This window comes from Pelodiscus sinensis, chromosome 12 (assembly GCF_049634645.1).
Source record: "Pelodiscus sinensis isolate JC-2024 chromosome 12, ASM4963464v1, whole genome shotgun sequence".
Classification (NCBI taxonomy): Eukaryota; Metazoa; Chordata; order Testudines; family Trionychidae; genus Pelodiscus; species Pelodiscus sinensis.
In genome coordinates this window covers 10,615,541-10,634,719 of record NC_134722.1, presented here as the reverse complement: position 1 = coordinate 10,634,719, position 19,179 = coordinate 10,615,541, and the positions used below count along the sequence as shown (strand labels likewise).

General features: G+C 46.2%; 1 protein-coding gene across 2 annotated transcripts; it reads right to left on the bottom strand.

The window, feature by feature from the left end:
- Positions 1–1,023: 1,023 nt before the first annotated feature.
- Positions 1,024–18,888, bottom strand: MPHOSPH6 (M-phase phosphoprotein 6). Of its 2 annotated transcripts, XM_075939993.1 has the most exons (6): positions 18,702–18,855; positions 8,369–8,462; positions 7,808–7,920; positions 6,645–6,735; positions 2,321–2,418; positions 1,024–1,911 (listed from the first exon to the last, which is right to left on the bottom strand). In XM_075939993.1, exons 3-6 carry the CDS (start codon positions 7,915–7,917, stop codon positions 1,776–1,778), a joined length of 435 nt encoding a protein of 144 aa, XP_075796108.1. In that variant the 5' UTR covers positions 7,918–7,920; positions 8,369–8,462; positions 18,702–18,855; the 3' UTR covers positions 1,024–1,775. The 2 variants fall into 2 exon arrangements, with proteins under 2 accessions (XP_075796108.1, XP_075796107.1); XM_075939992.1 differs by lacking the exon at positions 8,369–8,462 and having other exon boundaries at positions 18,702–18,888.
- Between the last annotated feature and the right edge of the window lie 291 nt (positions 18,889–19,179).

The window sequence follows — 19,179 nt, the reverse complement described above, 5'->3', positions numbered from 1 at the left end:
ACCTCTGACCATTTCTCTAACTTGCTAAGGTCATTTTGAATTATGTCCCTATCCTCCAAAGAAGTCGCAACCCCACCCAGTTTGGTATCATCTGCAAACTTAATAAGCGTACTCTCTATCCCAATATCTACATCATTGATGAAGATATTGAACAGTACAGGTCCCAAAACAGACCCTTGCGAAACTCCACTTGTTATCCCTTTCCAGCAGGATTTAGCACCGTTAACAACAGCTCTCTGACTACGGTTATCCAGCCGATTATGCACTCACCTTATCGTTGCCCTATCTAAGTTATATTTGCCTTGTTTATCAATAAGAATATCATATGAGACCGTATCAAATGCCTTACTAAAGTCTAGGTATATGACATCCACTGCTTCTCCCTCATCCACAAGGCTTGTTATCCTATCAAAGAAAGCTATCAGATTAGTTTGGCATGACTTGTTCTTCACAAACCCATGCTGGCTATTCCCTATCACTTTATTACCTTCCAAGTGTTTGCATATGATTTCCTTAATTACCTGCTCCATTATCTTCCCAAGGACAGATGTTAAACTGACCGGTCTATAGTTTCCTGGGTTGTTCTTATTCCCCTTTTTATAGATGGGCACAATATTTGCCCTTTTCCAGTCTTCTGGTATCTCCCCTGTCTTCCATGATTTTTCAAAGATCATAGCTAAAGGCTCAGATACCTCCTCTATCAGCTCCTTGAGTATCAGGACCATCTTGGTTCAGTATCTTTCAAGATTTGCTCAGTTATGTCAATTTTGAGGACTGTCCTTGTGTTAGTGATTCCCTCTCTTTTCTGACTGGTTTTATGAGAAGCAATCCTATGCCAGCACATCCCATTTTCCTGGCACAAACAATCCCTGACTTTGCTATAAGTTTTGATAAGAAGAAGCTGTACATCGAATTTGGTGGTTCTAGCTCTTACTGTTTAGGAGGAGTTCTTGATCAAACAAACAGATAAACTCTCTAACATATATAGTAGATTACCAAAACTATAATAATCAGACACAAAAGTCATTTTAAAAGGTTTTATTCAGCTTTAAGATGTGCTTCTGAAGAAGTCACTATGCTGCTTCACAGATCTTGTTTATAAGATCACAAAATTTTTGCCGGAGAAGAAAACCTCAGCCAGAGGAACATCATTTTTTTTTTTGGAGGAAATAGGACGAGCAGATCATGATTCATAAGCGTCAAAGTATAAACATTACCCAATATAAATATTTAGCTTTTTCTAGGGTGAAAGAAAACTTCTATTACAAAAGCCTCTCTTTAAATAGATTAATAAAAATAAAATTCAACTAAATGGATTTAATCTCTGTTCCTTTTCCAGAATATTTTTAGAATTGCTAAAGAAACATGAAAGTTACTGCAAACTATTTCTTTCAATTTAAAAAGTGTAAGGCATTTCAAATTGTACAGTAAAAAAAATTAAAAAGGGCACTGAAAGCAGAACTGTTTTATAAGATTAGCCATAGCTCATCCTTAGTTCAAATACTAGCATTCAATTACCATCATAAAATGCAAAGATTGTTGCTCTCAAATACAGGGGATAGTATTTTACTTATGCACAACATTTAAACAGCTGATTGACTTAGAGCCACACACACAATACTTGTTCAGAGAGGAAAGGATGTATGACATCCATTATATACCCATTCACTTTTTACAGACATATCTTACTTTATTTGGTGGAAAATAAACTATCCAGTTCGTGTTATTCTACCCTGTAGATGACATTTCTTTTAGCTCCAATTCTGCAGTTCACATCAATCCTGGGGTTTTAAGAACATTTTCTTAGCTTTGCTAGGTTTCAAAGTATTGTTCTCATCTTCATCCTGTAGTACCCGCTGATCTCTCTTTTTCAAGAATTTCTTCCCTATAGTTCCCACCAAGGTTTCGTATCTGTTAAGATATTAACATTGAAGTACCAATCACTGTTCTTCATAAAATCAAAACAAACTCATGCAAAGTCATAGATCCGATCAGAAATACTAATCCATGGCCAACGCCACGCCTTTTGCAGCACAGTGTAAGAGACACAGCTACTGCTATATCAAGAGATCACCATAATATTAAAGGGCCAATTTTGCCTTCTGTCAGACAGAATGGTACAGAGAGCACCAAGGTGTAGCGGAGGGCAGAAAATATCCCCAGGAAGTAATGAAGCTATTCCACTGAACACATTCTTCAAAATTCTTATTTAACAAATCCTGTGCACAACACAGAAGTTTGCTCTTTTATAAACACTCTGATGAGAGTGCAGCCACACATCATCCTGGTAATTTTAACTATGTCATAAAACATAAATTACCTTCTGGCCATTTCTTCATCTGATACATCAGCCTCAGCTGTATCATCTGCTTCAATTTCTTCTTTCTTGTACCTAGAGTTCATTTGGATCATTAACTTCTGAAAATGAAATGGGAAATCAGTTTAACAGTTAACTCATTCACATAATTTAATTTATATAGATATTACTGATAAGAAACTCATTTGTAAAATAGACTGGAAAGACTCTTTTGCCCAGCATTTTATCTGAAGCTGCTTTCCCTTGGTTGTTGTATAAACCTAGGGCTAACCATGTGCTGTAACTAGATGGGAGCACACAGTTGTGCTTTGCTGGGAGAAGATGAGGGAATGAACTGTGACTGACTACTTCCCCCTTGCTCCATGGGCTGGTAGAGGGGTGATTTGTAAAAGTGCAATACCTGGTGGTGCTTTAGTTCCTTCTCTGTTACCCATCTCCTTGATTCACATAGCGTGTGTAGGGGAGTGACTTAGATTTTCCTACATTTAAAATGGCAAATAATCACACAACCCATTTTTAGTTCCTCCCTTGTTTGCATACCAGCACAGGTGCCTGGCATCTGGGTCTAGGTTTTCCTAGGGCTTGTCTTCAATACACAAAAGATTGTTGCTGCCTCTATCAATCTTCTGGAGTTTGATTTAGTGAGTCTAGTTAAGACTCACTAAATTGAACTCAGAAGGCACCCCTGTCGTTGTCCGGTACTCCTCTTTTTGTGACGAGTAAAGGAAGCTGATAGGAGCATTCGTTCCCATCAGCCTCCTGCCATGGGGACACCATTAAGTTCACCTTACTGTAAGCCAACTCCAGCTACGTATTCTACATGGCTGGAATTGTGTATCTTAGGCTGAGCTCTTGGGTCTAGTGTAGACCTGGCTTTAGTGTTATGATTGACGGGATTTATGTGGCAATTCACTATCACAGGGGTCTGCAACCTTTCCAAAATGATGTACCAAGATTTAATCCTTCTGCCCTGGGCTGTGCCGCTCTTCCGGGAGGGGGGGGAAGGGATCTCTCCACTGTACACCCCATGGACCACCTGGATCAATGCAAACCTTTCCGATGACTACTAGTTGTTAATGGAAGCTCTCTGTTAATTACATAATTAAGCCTGAGCCGTTTTGCTACTGCTGCAGCTGGAGAGAATGGTTTAATTTAAATTATTAAACAGATTAAGCATTTTAATTTTCTATGTTTGTTTATCAAACTTCATTTAAATAAAGTTAAATATTATGTCCAACACAAAAGATTTCAATGTTTTCTTTATTTACGGCAGGGGCGGGGAACCTATTTTGGGTCAGGAGTCACTGACACACAGAAAAATCAGTTGGGGACCACACAAGTGAGAAGCAAAAAAACTTCTCTAAAAACCCCTAAACCTCACTGATGTGGCTCCCAACTGAGACACTTCACTCTTGGCATTCACCTCATGCCCCAAGTGCAACCCTTTCTCCCTCCCATCCTGCCACTGCAGCCTGATCTCCTGCATTGCCCCATACCTCCTCAGTGCAATCCCTGCCCCCTCCCATACTGCCCCCACATCCTCCTTCATGGCTGGGCATAGAGGGGCGCTGGGAAAGAGGGACCCCCGACCCCACAAACAGCCCGCAGGGAACAACGCATGCACGGGTGCGCCACGTATGCTGGCAGCTCTCCTGCCACCACTCACAGCAGGAAGCCAGAGCTGTTGCTCCAGCCTGAAGCTGTGTGGCTGAGGCTGGAGCCACAGCACGAGCTCCTGACTGTGTGGGGGTAAGGGTGGGGCTGAGCTCCTGTACCGCGTGCCACGGCAAATTGGTTTGCGTGCTGGGAGTAGCCGACCCTTGTACTTTTGATTGTAGATTCTATAAAAATAACAGATACATCTTTTTTAAAAGTTATGTAGCAGATCTTTTTTTCATGGTCAAGTATAATCTAGGCATAAAATCTTCAGATCTTAAGTGTGGGTCAAATTTAGGAACTAAGCCACTTGAAAATGTTCATTTAGCAGGGACAATCTGTCTGAAAAGCTTTATAATAAAATACTTGAATAAAAAAGGCCAGCTAGCTACAGTGAGACAGTAATCATAATTCCCCCTAAATCACATTTCTGGATTCAGCATCAGTAACTTTTCATTTTTGGCAGTTATTTAGCTGCTAGAAACATTAATGGCTGCATTGTTGTTACTATTATAGCACTATGAACATGTGATGTTGAACTGAAGTTAAAGATATCTGAGCTCAAAATACTTTATTTTCAAGGCATGCTTCTGCAAGATCTTATTCATGCAAGTTGTTTCTAGTGAAAGGGGCTGACAGTTTGCAAGCTTGGGTCCTAATTTTAGCAGCAATTTGATGAATCAAGATCAAGACTGGAAGAAAAGTAAGAGAGCAGTGAGACTGGACAGTTATTCTGGCGAGGAGAACATGGAAGTTCTGTTTTTTGAGAGGAAGAAAATATACAGGAATCATGGAGCTATTGACATATGGGATAAAAAAAAACCCGGATATTTACCACAAATAGCACTTTTATCAAGTGGGAATTCATTTTATTGAAATGCCTGTGGAAAGCACTGCATTGTCAGAGGACGAGCAAACAGCATGAACTCCTCCATATCACTTGTTTGTAATCTGGAGCCATCTCTAAGTGGAGTATGGTAATTCTGCCTCCATGCTGATTTTGCTGAGGTAAACAACATGGATGCCAATGGACATTAGTGTGTGACCTGACATGTCAATCTGGGACAGGGAAATTTCATTTCATAATACTAGCTAGATTTCATCCCTCCTGGTGGATAAAAGTGCCTCAGAAGTGAAAGGCTCCATTTGCTCAAATGGATCAAACACACATACACACAAGTGAATAGACCACTTTTCATCCATAGACTTTAAAAAAAAAATGATCAGGACCTCATTTCACAGCTGGTAAGTCAGGCACAGAGAGGCAATGTTACTTGGACTAATGTCACAGAGCAAATGAGGCAGCATGATCAAGAGTAAATACTCCCCGATAATATCATATTTTCCATACAGAATTGCAAAATAATAATAATAATATAAAAGCCTTCAGTCTGCTTTGCCTGCCTTTTAATTTGCTTTCAAATTCCTGCAGTCAAACATCTCTACTTCCCAAATGCTGAAACAAATGCAGTCACAGAGACGGTGTATCAGCTCATGAATTATTGACTTAGCTTCAACAAACCAGTTAGAAGAGCAACTCATTTTGCTTGTCAGCAATGGGAATGTTAGATTGGAGGCAGAAGGGGAGCTGAGGTGGAAATTACCATTTTCACCCTAACTAATGGAGCTCAAATTAGAAGCATGAAGACTGGACATATTTAGGCAAAAAATCTACTTTGTGCTGCAAATAGGGATGTGAAGGCTTAACCGGTTAGGCTGGAGCAGCTTCTCGCCTGCCGTGGGTAGGGGGCTGCTCCAGCCCTGCAGGGGCCCATCACAGACAGTGGCTTCTCCAGTACAGCCCCTGACTGTGGGGGGCCTGGGACTCCACAGACAGGTGGCCCGGATGCCAGAGCAGCTCAGCAGCCGCTCCAGGGCAGGCCCAGGCACTGCACAGGCAGGGGCTGCTCCCATCAGGGCAGCTCCCTGCCTACAGTGTTTCAGCACAGAGGTGGGCGGGGTGGGGCTGCTCCAGCTGGGTTAGAACAGCCCCTTCTGCTCACTCCCATTAAACCAGTTAGCTAATTAAACAAGATTTTACATCCCTAGCTACAACATATTAAAGCTCAATTAACTTTCAATGAAGTCAAAGGAAAGACACTTCTTGATTTCAATGGAAGTCACATCAAGGCCTAACTCCAATGTATAGTTTTCCTATGTTATTAAATGGGGTGGTATGTTGGCACCACTCCCTGAGGCCAAGTGTACTGCAGTGGGGTCTATTCCTGGGGCCCAGGAGCCTGAAAACCCTTCTTGAACTCCCTCTAGACCATCAGAGGGCTGGTAGGGGAACCCAGACCCACACACTCCACTGAGTTCTAGCTTAAAGCCATCAAGTGAGGCCACCAAAGACAGGGTTATTCAACTGTGACACTGCCCTGGACTTCTTCCTACCTTCCCCTGGGTCTCTGCAGTTCTCCAGTTTATTGGTCAGTCTGTCCCCTCTGGGAAGCTCCATAGTAACTTGCAGGCAGGAGCTTCTTTCTCCAGCCTGCTCTCCCCTCTGGTAGCCACTGCACCCATCTACTTCCCAGCTCTTTTTACTCGCTTAGCTTCTACAAGGCTTCCAAACAGCAGCGGCTGGCAGTGCCTGTATTAAACTTTGGTCGCTGTGCACGTGTGGGGTACATACATCCTGTGACTCTAACAGAAGCAAAATATTTCACAGTACCTCAATTTCTGGATTGAAGCCTTTAAAAGACATTCTGCCATAAAGTAGGTCTTCACAGGGCATAAAGCTTCTCTCTTCAATTATAAAACTCCTGCATAACAAAAAAAACCCACAAGTATTTCCCTGAAGAGTAATGTCTTAACACAGTACCAGTAACCAACTGCAATAAAAAGCAAAACCATAAAAGTTAAGTGTCTTAGGCCAGGTCTATGTCTGAAAAAAGTTGGCTAAAATAAGAATGTTTCTTCCTCACCACAGCACTCTCTTTTACACAGACGCAACACAGTCTGTCTTTTTCTCTCCTAGGTGACATTTTTGTACCGGCAGATTTCTTGTGTAGAGCTGGACTTCGCAGAAATAGGTAGCAAATAAAACTGTTCGTGGTTTGTTCTTCAAAACCTGTTTTCCTTTTGCTTTTAATGAACAGCCCAAGAAACAAAAAGAAGCTAATTCCCAGGAATTATAGGCACACATGTACTATAGAAGTGTTTCACCTTCTCACCTCTATCCCACACATCTAAAATACTAAATATCAGTACCTTATCCAGATGTTAACAAGAATCTCTTTTTAACATGTGTCCCTCTTTTAAGGGACCGTTATCTTTACTGTTTATGGTCCCTCTTCAGAAGGCAGGACATTTGTGCCATTATTAGAAGATGTTTTCCTTATTACTGCATTTCCATTAGTGATTCTGCAACTGGATATGCATGGATTGACCCCTGTGCCTTCATGAAACCTAAATGAAATCGGTAGCACTCCATGCAGAAGTCAAATTCTCCCTCATGGACTCTATTGCAAGATTTTGGCCTAATTTACAAGATTCCCCCCCCCCCCCTTTTTTTTTAAAAAAGCAAAACCAGCATGACATCACCTGGTCAGTACAAAGAAAATAATTACCTCAATACCTGGAAAACATACAAATGGAAACAAGAAGGTATGTCAAACTCTGGGTTTATCAATCTTGAGAGTGGTTCCTTAAAATAAAATGCAGCAATAAGTATGCTACAGCTACCAATCTGACTATTTTACTAGTGTTTATTGGTCACTAAGAGTTACTATTATTCTTAAGATATTTCTGGGCCAATAAAGGATTAATACACAGTACATCACTTTGCCTCCCAGATAAACCAGATATATTAATGCAAAAATATGACAAACTTACTCCTTTTCCTTGAGTTCTGGTAAATCCAGATACCAGTGTTCTTCACTGATTATCTTTTTTTCCTCTTCTTCTAATTGCTTTTTGGTTTCTGAATCCAATCCCCTTTGCATGAACTGAAAGAAAGTCACACAAACATTTTTCTACATAAAGTTTCTTTTCCCCCAAATATAAGTTGCAAATATTTAACAGGTTGCCTGACATTTATCAGATGGACTAATTTATGGTAAAAGTTAAGAAGTTTTTCCTGACTCTTACAAGTTGGCTCAAAGAAGGTAGAGCAATTCCAATGTACAGACAGAAACAACTGCAATATTAAAATTCAGTTGCATCACCACTTACATACCTTGGTGACCAGCATTCTAACAATACCTGAGGTAGTTTTGACTTCCTTGGCATATTACCATCTGACAACTCCTAGGGGTTTGGCAAAGGATTGAGTAAAATTTAATGATTTCAAATTTGTTGCTGCATACTTAATGTCAAATAGTTAAACTCCACCACGTAAAGAGGTTGTGAACAAATGGGACCCGACTTATGCCAGGGTAGCATTTGGTTTTTTACCTCATTTCTTTGTGGGCACTCCTCTGTTTTCCAGATTCTCAGATTTTGTTTTAATATAAAGTTCGCTTTTAGCTCACAAGGTCGCAGAGAAAGCCTAGACAAATTGAAGGATTGGGAAAAGAGAAATCTGATAAGGTTCAACAAGGACAAGTGCACAGTCCTACATTTAGGATGGAAAAATCACACACACTGCTATGGGCTGGGAACTGATCAGCTAAAAGGACCTAGGGATTACAGTAGATGAGAAGCGGAGTCAAGTAGCGATGTTAACTATTGGGTATTTGTGTAACCACTAAAATTTCAAGCGATTACATGGTTACACAGTTACACGCTGGGGACAGGGCAGTGGGAGTTGGTGCTTGAAGGGAGCCGGCTGTGGGAAGCAGGGGGTAGAGGCAGGCGGTTGTGCCGAAGCCAGCACACACAGATGGCCAGCTTAAAAGCCAGCTCCCCATGAGTTGGCTCTCGCCTTCTCTCCCTTGCCTGCCCGTCCCCTATGTGGGAGGCAACAAAAAGGGAGAGGTGGCTCGGCATCTGGCTTTTAAGCTGGCTCCTGTCTGCTCCGCCCCCTGCCACTGACTTTGTGGGAGGCAGCAAGGGGAGGCGGGAAGGCAGCTGCATGGGAGGCGGTACATGTGGGGAGCCAGTTCCCCATATGTATTGGCTTCTGCCTCACCCCCATGCTGCCTCTGATACAGAGGCAGCATCAGAGTGCGGAGACGGAGTGCATGTAATCTATAGGATTAACCGATAAACCCAGGCTTATCGGTTAACCATGTAGTCAACTACACATTGACATCCCTAGAGGCAACAGTGTGCCCTTGTTGCCAAGAAGGATAACAGCGTTAGTAGGAGCATTCCTAGCAGATCAAGGGAAGTTATTATTCCCCTCTGTTTGGTACTGGTGAGACCACATCTGGAGTAGTGCGCACAGTTTTGGTCCTCTCATTACAGAAAGGATGTGGACAAATTGGAGAGAGTCCAACGGAGGGCAATGAAAATGATTAGGGGGCTGGGACACATGACTTATGAGCAGAGGCTGAGGGAACTGAGCTTATTTAGTGTGCAGAAGAATGAGGGGGAATCTGATAGAAGCTTTCAAATGCCTGAAGGGAGGTTCCAAAGAGGATGAAGCCAGGCTATTTTCAGTCATAGCAGGTGACAGAACAAGGAGCAATGGTCTCAAGTTGCAGTTAGAGAGATCTAGGTTGGATATTAAGAAAAACTTTTTCACCAGGAGGGTGGTGAAGCACTGGAATGGAGGTGGTGGAATCTCTGTCTTTAAAGATTTTTAAGGTGAGACTTGACAAAACCCTGGCTAGAATGATTTAGTTGGGTTTGGACCTGCTTTGAGTAGGGTTTGGACTAGATCAGGGCTACTCAACTTTGGAAGCCCTTGGGGCCACAATGATACTCACGGCACATGCTGAGGGCCGCAACTTAAGTGGGGTTGCATATGCAGGCAGTCCCTGACTTACGCAGGATCCGACTTATGTCGGATCCGCACTTATGAATGGGGCTTTTCTCGCCCCGGAGATCACGGGCGGCGGGTCGTCACCCGTGTCCTCCGGGGCGAGAAAAGCTTCTCCCGGTCTCCCTGGTCTGCTGGGGGGGGGGGGGGGGTCCAGAAAAGCCGCTGGACCCCCCCCCCCAGCAGACCAGGGACACCCTAGCAAAGCCGCCGCCTGGGCGGCTTTGCTCGTTTGCCCGGGAGCAAAGCCGCCCAGGCAGCGGGACCTCCGCTGCCTGGGCGGCTTTGCTCCTGTCCCCCTGGTCTGCTGGGGGGGTCCAGAAAAGTCGTTGGACCCCCCCCAGCAAACCAGGGACACCCGAGCAAAGCCGCTGCCTGGGCGGCTTTGCTCGGGTGTCCCTGGTCTGCTGGGGGGGGGGGGGTGACGGGGCTTTTGTTGCGGGACGCCTTGGGTAGAGCAGCTGGGGTGCTGCCGGGTTGGTCCTGTGGGAACCTACCGGGCAGTGCCCCAGCTGTTCTGTCCCAGGCTCCAGATTCAGCAGCTGTTGAAACTGATCAGGCTGATTCCAGGAAGCTGGGGGCACAGCAACTCTGCCTCCGGCTTCCTGTAGTCAGCCCCTGGTCAGTTTCAGTGGCAGCAGCTGAATCTGGAGCCAGTTCAGACTTACATACAAATTCAACTTAAGAACAAACCTATAGTCCCTATCTTGTACGTAAACCGGGGACTGCCTGTATATCAAAATATATATGCAAATAGCTTCTTTCACACTAACAGGCATGAATACAAAGATTGAGCCTTAAGCTGCAGCACCGGACACAAACATGGCCACTGTGAGCCAGTCAACACCTCTAAGGCTCTGCCCACAAGGCTAAGCAGCCAGCACTTCCCACAATGCCCTGGAGCTCCCAGCACCTCCTCCCTGGGGGCTAGAAATGCCCACACTCTGTACCCGTCTGTTACAGCGAGCCCATCCACTTGTGTCTTTCAATGCTCACCCCACCTGGGAGATGCTTTGCCGTTGTGGATCATGTTCCCAGTGGAGGCCATGTTCAAAGGATCCCACCCGCAGGCCACATGTTGAGACCTGTGTAAACTCAAACTGCACCACGGGCCTCACACAAACGGGCCGCAGGCCGCATGGGGCCCAATGGGCACTTGTTCAGCAGCCCTGGACTAGATGTTGTTGTGAAGTCTCTTCCAACACTATTCTTCTATGAGCTGGGACTAGCGTTGGCTCCTAAATAACTCTTCTTTCAGAGCTGCAGAGGGACTAGCTGTTGGGATCTGGCGCAAGCCAAGACTGAGCCAGCCTGTCTGCCTGCTGGCTCCCAAGCCACTTTCAATGCAGAGCTGCTAATCGGGTAACCATAACACAAAATATTTGTCAGCTATACACTTACCAGATTACAGCAATTTAACATCCCTATTACAGAAGAAATCAGATTTCACAGTGTGTGACCTGTTTTTCAGGGTTGTGAATTTGATAGAGTCCTAAGTTTAATGCATTTAGCATGGGGAGAAAGTGTTCCTCTAATTGCACTGGTAAAACAGTACAACTTTTATTTAGATCACCCTGTAAATAAATCACACTTACACCTTTGGGTAGATCTACACTTGAGGGGCAGTGTCGACCTAAGATTTACAACTCCATCTATGTGAATAGCGTAGATGGAGTCAACGTACTTTAGATCAAGTTGCCGCCGCGTCTCCACTGCAGGGGGATCGACAGGAGAAACTCTCTCATCAACTCCCCTTATGCTTCTCATTGCTGTGGAGGACCATGGTATACGAGAGAGATCGATCAGCGGTCAATTAAGTGGCTAAATCGACCCCCAGGTGGTCAGTTGCCACAGTGCCAATCTCCCAGTAAGTGTAGACCTGCACTTTATTTAGTATTGGTCATGAGTACAGTCAAACTTTGCTAGTATCTTCAGGTTTGACTTCTCTGTTAAAGCACAACAGGGCAGGCTTGATCCTATTTGGAACATCTGTACAATCTACTGTGACTAATCATTTTGGTGTCCCATGTAGAAAGAACTTGGCTTGAGCTTGGGAACATGCCACTACTTTCCTACCCCCATTCAAACATATCTATACATGGACAATGAGAAATTAAAAATCAACTTATCACTTTTCAGGCTATGCATACATTAATTGTATTAAATAATTTTAATTATATATAATTTTTGCATAGTCTGAAAAGTGATAAGCCACCTTAATTTCTCTTTTTGCATCTTTACTGCTATTTGTTCTATACCTTTGAGAATTTCTTCACTAAGGAAAGTGGAGTATGTTTTCTGAATGAATTCAAAAGCACGTCAAAGATACCAATTTCATATTTTCTCACAACTAAATGGAGGGAGTCTATGTGGGAAAACATGCTAGTTAAGAAAACTAGTTAACCAGACTTAAGTCTCAACGGGAGAAGTTTTATTACAAGTTTCCAATTAACGTTCATTGTTAAGTTTCCTAAAAACAAATGACTCCGGAGAGCTCTTGGATAAAAATATCTAGTTACTTATGCTTAAAATGAAAAAAACAAAAAACCAAAAACCCTTGCAATAGTTGCAAAGCATGTAAAACAGACTGAGTATTTCTTTGGGTCAGAGTTTAGACTCCATAGCAGCACTAATTTAAGCCTTTGATGAGCAGTGACTTGTAACTGTGCTAATTATTCTGCTAAAACTGAAGATTGAACTGAGACTGCAAAACTCATTTCACTTAGTACTCTGAAGGACTATGGCCCAAAATACCAAACTAAAAAGAATGGCACAAGTAAAATGAAGCAAACAAGCCATGAAGGCTCTGCTATATTAAGTTATAAATATTTAATGAATATTTATATTTTTAAAAAATTAATGGCAATTCAGTTTCCGTATTGTTCTCCCAAAACAGAGAGATCATCAATCATGCCAGTGTGTACTCTACTGAATTATGTGTTGCATTACACAACATGAACCAGAGTGCATTAGCCACTGAGCTGAGACTAATTTCACTTTGGACTTGATGCTAGATTCACAATTCCAAGGGCGATAGCTAGGTCAGTACTTTATTAATATCCCTCTCTCATGCTACTACATTTATGAGCTGGGAAAAGAGTGTGCACGTGTGGGGGCAGGAGAGGGAGGAGGACACTGGTTGGAGTTAACACTGTTACGGACTGTTCTTATAGCAGTCAAAGGAAAACTGGCCAGAAAAATCAGGGCATAACAGAATCCAAGGTTAGGAATATTTCGAGTCAAGGCAGCTCAACCAAAAGTGGCAAGCAAAGGGAGTAATTTAACTGAAAGGTATAAAGAAAAAGAGTTTGAACATTTATGCTTGTGATAGAAAGGCCAGCACAAATGGCTCATGGGAAAAAAGAAATTTTCAGATGCATCCATGAAAGAAATCCCAATTTTGCTGAGGTAAAGAAAATGGTTCACTGTATGCTCCTGAATCAAAGCAATAGATAAATAAATCAAGCATCCTGTGGCCTGCTGGGGACTAACCCAGGCGAACTGCATCTGGCTTGTGGGCTGCTTATTGCCCACCTCTGCTATAGTTCATAAAACCATTGAAAACCTCTTATGGGAGTCTAGGGATGTACAGCTACCAGTAAAGGCATCGTGTTGCTCAAGACTGTTACAAATGCTGTTTAATAAGGGGTTAGCACAGCCATTTTTAATATAGTCTATAGCCGTGGTCACCAACCAGTAGATCGCAATCTACCGGTCACTCTCAGAGGCTCTAAGAGTAGCTCTTGAGCCAGCTCTGAACTGCACACATGCGCAGTACATTTACATTAGATTTCCTCATTTGAGGAGCAGCTACTCACCGAGAAACACCAGCGGTGAGTAGATGCCAGGAATGGTGGGAGGTTGGGAGGGCTGAAAAAACCCAGCCAGCTGGCTGTGGGTTCTGCCCGGAGGAGGCTGCCCCGCGCTCCAGCTGATTGGCGGCTTCCCTTGTGCACCAGCCCACGTGGAGCGTGGTGCACCCTGGCTGAGCGCCATGGCCAGCTGGCCGGGCAGCCCAGGGAGGCTGCACCTAGTTCCAGCTGTGCTGAAGCAAGCTTCCCAGGCTGAGCGCAGGATAGCCGGCGGGCGGGAACAGAAGCGGCTGCCTGGCCAGCTGGTCATGGCGCTCAGCCAGGGTGCACCACGCTCCACGTGGGCTGGTGCACAAGGGAAGCCGCCAATCAGCTGGAGTGCGGGGCAGCCTCCTCCTCCAGCTGGCCGGGCAGCCGCTTCTGTTCCCGCCTGCCGGATGTCCTGCGCTCAGCCCGGGAAGCTTGCTCCAGCACAGCTGGAGCTAGGTGCAGCCTCCCTGGGCTGAGCGCGGGGGGGGGGGGGGGGTGGGAGGGGGGGTGGCACCAGGACAAGAGCGCGCAGGCCTTCCCTGCGCCGGGGGCGCGGGGGGTCGGCCCCCTGGGCAGGCGTGCACGGGCTTTCCTGCAGGGGGAGGGGGGGGGTTGGCCCTGGGGCAGGCGCGCGCACGGGGTTTCCCTTCGCGGGTGGGGGGGTCGGCCCCCTGGGCAGGCGCGCGCGGGGCTTCCCTACATGTGGGGGGGGGGGCAGGCACGTTCGGGGCTTCCCTGCACCGTGTGGGGTCGGCCCCGGGGCAGGGGAGAATCCTGGGTGAAGGGAGATGCAGGGGACTCTCTGCCTCCACTGGCACCCCACTCCCCTGGCCCCAGCCAGAGAACTCAATCCCCACTCCCCGAACTCTGTCCCCACTGGCGCTCTGTCCCCTGCTGCAGAACCCTGTCCTCTGCCCTCCCAGCACCCTGTTCCCTCTCCCCTGCCCCTAGCCACAGAACTCTGTCCCCACAAAATGTATAATAATGAATGCTTCATTTTAGAGTTACATAGCATGAATAAAAAACAGACCATTTATTTCATAACTATAAACGTGATTTTAATTGTATGTATTGCATAATTTAAAAATAAACTGTTTATCAGAGTGTGTAAGTAAGGGCTGGGGAAAGCAACTGATGGACAGGAGGAGAATAGAGAGGGCGGGGCTTCAAGGAAGGGGCGGGGCTTCAAGGAAGGGGCGGGGCTTCAAGGAAGGGGCGGGGCGGTAGATCTTCGCCTGTTCTGAGATTTAAAAAGTGATCTTGGGTGTAAAAAGGTTGGAGACCACTGGTCTATAGTATAACTACAAAGTGGAACTTCATATCATCAGTTCAGCAGAGCTACCAGTTTACAGAGTTACACGAAACTATGGATTTTCTTTAGCCAAATCTTCCAATGTCAATATTGCCAATGCCATGTTATTGAGTGTATTTCTAGACAGTTAGTAAGGAACATTTGAGAAAGTTGAAGAACTGATAAAGAGAACAAGCAAAGCTAGAATTACCTGATGCTAACTAACTTGCTAACTTTTCCCTAAAAGGCCAATGATTAATTTTATATATATGTGTGTGTGTGTGTGTGTCTATATATATATATATATATATATATATATATATATATATATATATATATATATATATATATATATATATCTTAACAAGGACAAGAGGGACACTTACTACATAACTGACCTTGAAAACCAAAATAAATAAGAAAAAAATTAGAGTTAAGGGTGTGTGAGGTAAGATATTTTATTAGACTAACTTTTGTTGGTGAGAGAAATAAGCTTTAGAGCTACAGAAAGCTTCTCTTTGGGTGTAGCTAAAAAACTCTTCTCTCACCAAAATTACCTCACTCTGACCTTGTCTAATATCCTGGGACAAACATGGCCACATGCACACACAAAACATTAAAGTAGGTTAGCGAGGTGAAGAGGAACATGATTTGGAATGACAACAAGATGACAAAGCAAACTTAAAAGCGTGGCCTTGTTTATCTTGGGAAAAGGCAACATGGTACTAAACATGCTTTCTAACCCAATTAATACACAGATTTGCCTTTGGTGCAGAAAAGGACAGTTGTGTTTAAAATAATATTAGATTGTTTTGGTTAACCCTACGTTTCCACATGCACTTTCCTGGCCAAGTATTTTCTACCCATGAAGTGTGGCTCACCCATTAATTTGCTGAGTCAGGGTCTCATTTACTGTTCAAGACCCTATCCCAAAATCAGGCAAATTTTCACTTACATCAGGACTCCAGATTGAAGCATGAATCATATACAAGAGAGGGCCCAATGCCCCTTATGATGTTATTTGACTATGTATTTACTATCTTTACCATACATTTTTGGTTTATACCATATTTACACGTTTTTATTGCAACAGATGAGCAAAGCACCCCAAGGCTTATTTTGTACACCAGTTTAGTACAGTTATGCCCAGGGGCAGATGACTGTTTTGCAGGGCCCCGGGCAGCATAACTCCGCGGGGCCCCCCTTTGCCACGGCGCATGCTCGGGGCTTTTTTAAGCGCGGGGCCCGGGGCGGCCGCCCCGTTCACCCTGCCCTATATCCACCCCTGGTTATGCCTATGCCTCCTAAGATGACGTGTCTCTTTGCACTGGCAGCTCAGGACATGGGTCCTGATCCTAGAAACAGCACACAGCACCTTGACTGAAACCATGTCCCAGCAGGCTGGCCTGGTGTGGAAGAGCCCATAGCAGAGAAGGGGGTACACATTATAATGCCATTATCTCTTCCCAGTTTACACTGCAAAAACCAGCTTATTGTCTTCGCTCTAGCTGTGCTTAGGTCCCTTCCCTGCCATTCAAAACACCTTCCCCATGTCCTTTCATGCCCCCAGAGGTCTTCAGCTTCTCATCAGCCCATACTGAATAGCCTAATTTAGTCTTTTCATTTCTTCCGCCCATACTTCCAAGTACAACAGTAAGCAGCAAAAGGTACAAATGCCTAGGCAGACACACAGCTTCCCACCTCCTTACCCTCAGCCTCTATACCAGTCCCCCTATGTCAATATCCGGCTCCCTGCCCTCTCCTCTTTGTAGCGCTCTATATACTTCAGCTTCCCCACTAGCTTGAAAAGGCATTCTTTCTCATCTTCCCCACCTCGGGAATGGTCTCCTTTCTGTGCCTCCACAATCCTCCCAGTGGGGAGCAGTGGCCTGGAAAATGTGTGTGTGGCCACACTGTTACAATGGGGGAGCAGTAGTTTTGATGATATGGAGATTAAGGTGTCCACTTGAGGGGTAATTAAAAAAAATTTTGTTTCTGGGCCTGCGATTGTCTGAGGCCTCCTCAAATGCTGGTGGGCAATCTTTCCCTTTGTTCCCCTACCCCTAAATGTCTGGTCCCACGTGCAGAAGCCTCCTGGAGCTTTTCTAGAGATGTTAGATAGCAATTAACTGAATAGTTGTGTAACTCCACAAAATATTGATTACTTAAGTATTCGATAGTCCCCAGGGATGGGGCCCACAGCCAGTGTGCTCTGATAGCAGCAACCTCTGTCCATGGGGGGCCTGAGCTTCCCCCACAGACAGAGGCTGCACCGACATGTCACAGAGCAGCCTCTGTCCGCTATCAGCCTGGGCCTACTGGGGACAGAGATTGCTCCGCAGCAACCTCCCCTGGTCCTCTCTCGCTGCCACCTCAGATAAGAGGCAACAGTATGGGGGTGAGGAGGCAGGTGGCTCCACAGAGCTGGTACGTGAGGAAAGCTGGCTTAAAAGCCAGTTCCGCACATGTATCAGCTCCTGCCTGTCTGCTCCAGATGCCATGTTCTGCTCTGCTGCCTCTGATAGAGAGGCAGCAGTGTGTGTGTGAAGGGAAAGGGGTAGCGGCTTGCATGAGCCCATATGCACTGGGATCTGGCTTGAAAGCCGGCCTCTTGCGTGTACTGTCTCCCACCTTCCCCCCCCTCCCCACGTCTCGTATCTGCCTTTCTATCAGAGGCAGCAACGCTGGCGGTGGGAGAGGAGGAGCAGGCAGCTCCCGTGCTGGTTCGCCACGGCACCAGCTCCTACTCGCCCCTGTGATATAGAGGCAGGGTGTGTGTGTTGTTGCTAAGAGTAACACACAAACCCAGGCAGAGTGTGTGTGTGTGTGTAGTTGCTAAGAGTAACACATAAACCCAGGCAGAGTGTGTGTGTGTTGTTGCTAAGAGTAACACATAAACCCAGGCAGTGTGTGTGTGTGTGTGTGTGTAGTTGCTAAGAGTAACACATAAACCCAGGCAGAGTGTGTGTGTGTGTAGTTGCTAAGAGTAACACATAAACCCAGGCAGAGTGTGTGTGTGTGTGTGTGTAGTTGCTAAGAGTAACACACAAACCCAGGCAGAGTGTGTGTGTGTGTGTGTGTGTGTAGTTGCTAAGAGTAACACACAAACCCAGGCAGTGTGTGTGTTTGTGTGTGTGTGTAGTTGCTAAGAGTAACACACAAACCCAGGCAGAGTGTGTGTGTGTGTGTGTAGTTGCTAAGAGTAACACACAAACCCAGGCAGAGTGTGTGTGTGTTTGTGTGTGTGTGTAGTTGCTAAGAGTAACACACAAACCCAGGCAGTGTGTGTGTTTGTGTGTGTGTGTAGTTGCTAAGAGTAACACACAAACCCAGGCAGTGTGTGTGTGTAGTTGCTAAGAGTAACACACAAACCCAGGCAGAGTGTGTGTGTGTGTGTGTAGTTGCTAAGAGTAACACACAAACCCCGGCTTATCGGTTAGCCGTGTAGTCACGCTGACATCGGTACCTCTCCCCACGGGCTCCACTCCCCCGGCCCTCCCTCCTCACCCCCTTGGCACGGGCCAGGTCTTTGCCTTACAACCCCACAATCCTCTCGGGGGCCCCACCCCGCCCCACCCCACCCCTCATTCCCTAACCCCTCCCCCCCCGCTCTGCTGCCAGGGCCGGCTCCCCCAATCTCCCTGGGGGCCGGCTTAGCCCCCACTCCCCGCCCCGCCCCTCAATCCCTCCACCGGGCGCAGCCCGCCCCGCACGCGCCCCCGCTCTCGCCTTCATGCGCAGCAGGTTCTTGGACAGCCTGGTCTTCGCCTCGGCGGCCATCGCGGGGCCGGGCCTGGAGGCCGCGAGCGATCCCCGCCCCTCTGCTGCCGCACGAGCCGCCCGCAGCCGGGCCACGCGCACAGGCCGCGCCGCCGGAGCTGGAGCGGCGGGGCGGGGCCGGGTTTCCGCCCGGGGCCTCTGCCGCGCACGGGGGCGGGGCCTTGTGCGGGGCGGGGCCGCGCTGCGGAGGCGGCTCTGCTGGGGGGGGGGGGGGGTCGCAGCCCGTGCAGCCCCCTACCCGAGCCTGGCACATACATGGGGGGGTCACACGTCATGGATGGGCAGTCCCCTACCCGAGCCTGGCACATACATGGGGGGGTCACACGTCATGGATGGGCAGCCCCCTACCCGAGCCTGGCACATACATGGGGGGGTCACACGTCATGGATGGGCAGCCCCCTACCCGAGCCTGGCACATACATGGGGG

Excerpts from the sequence above, each read along its gene's own strand:
- MPHOSPH6 (XM_075939992.1), bottom strand. The coding sequence starts at position 18,752 with ATGGCCGCCGAGGCGAAGACCAGGCTGTCCAAGAACCTGCTGCGCATG. Across the intron at positions 2,419-6,644 it reads GCTTCAATCCAGAAATTGAG|AAGTTAATGATCCAAATGAA; the intron begins GTACTGTGAAAT and ends TTTCATTTTCAG. Across the intron at positions 1,912-2,320 it reads GATGAAGAAATGGCCAGAAG|ATACGAAACCTTGGTGGGAA; the intron begins GTAATTTATGTT and ends ATATCTTAACAG.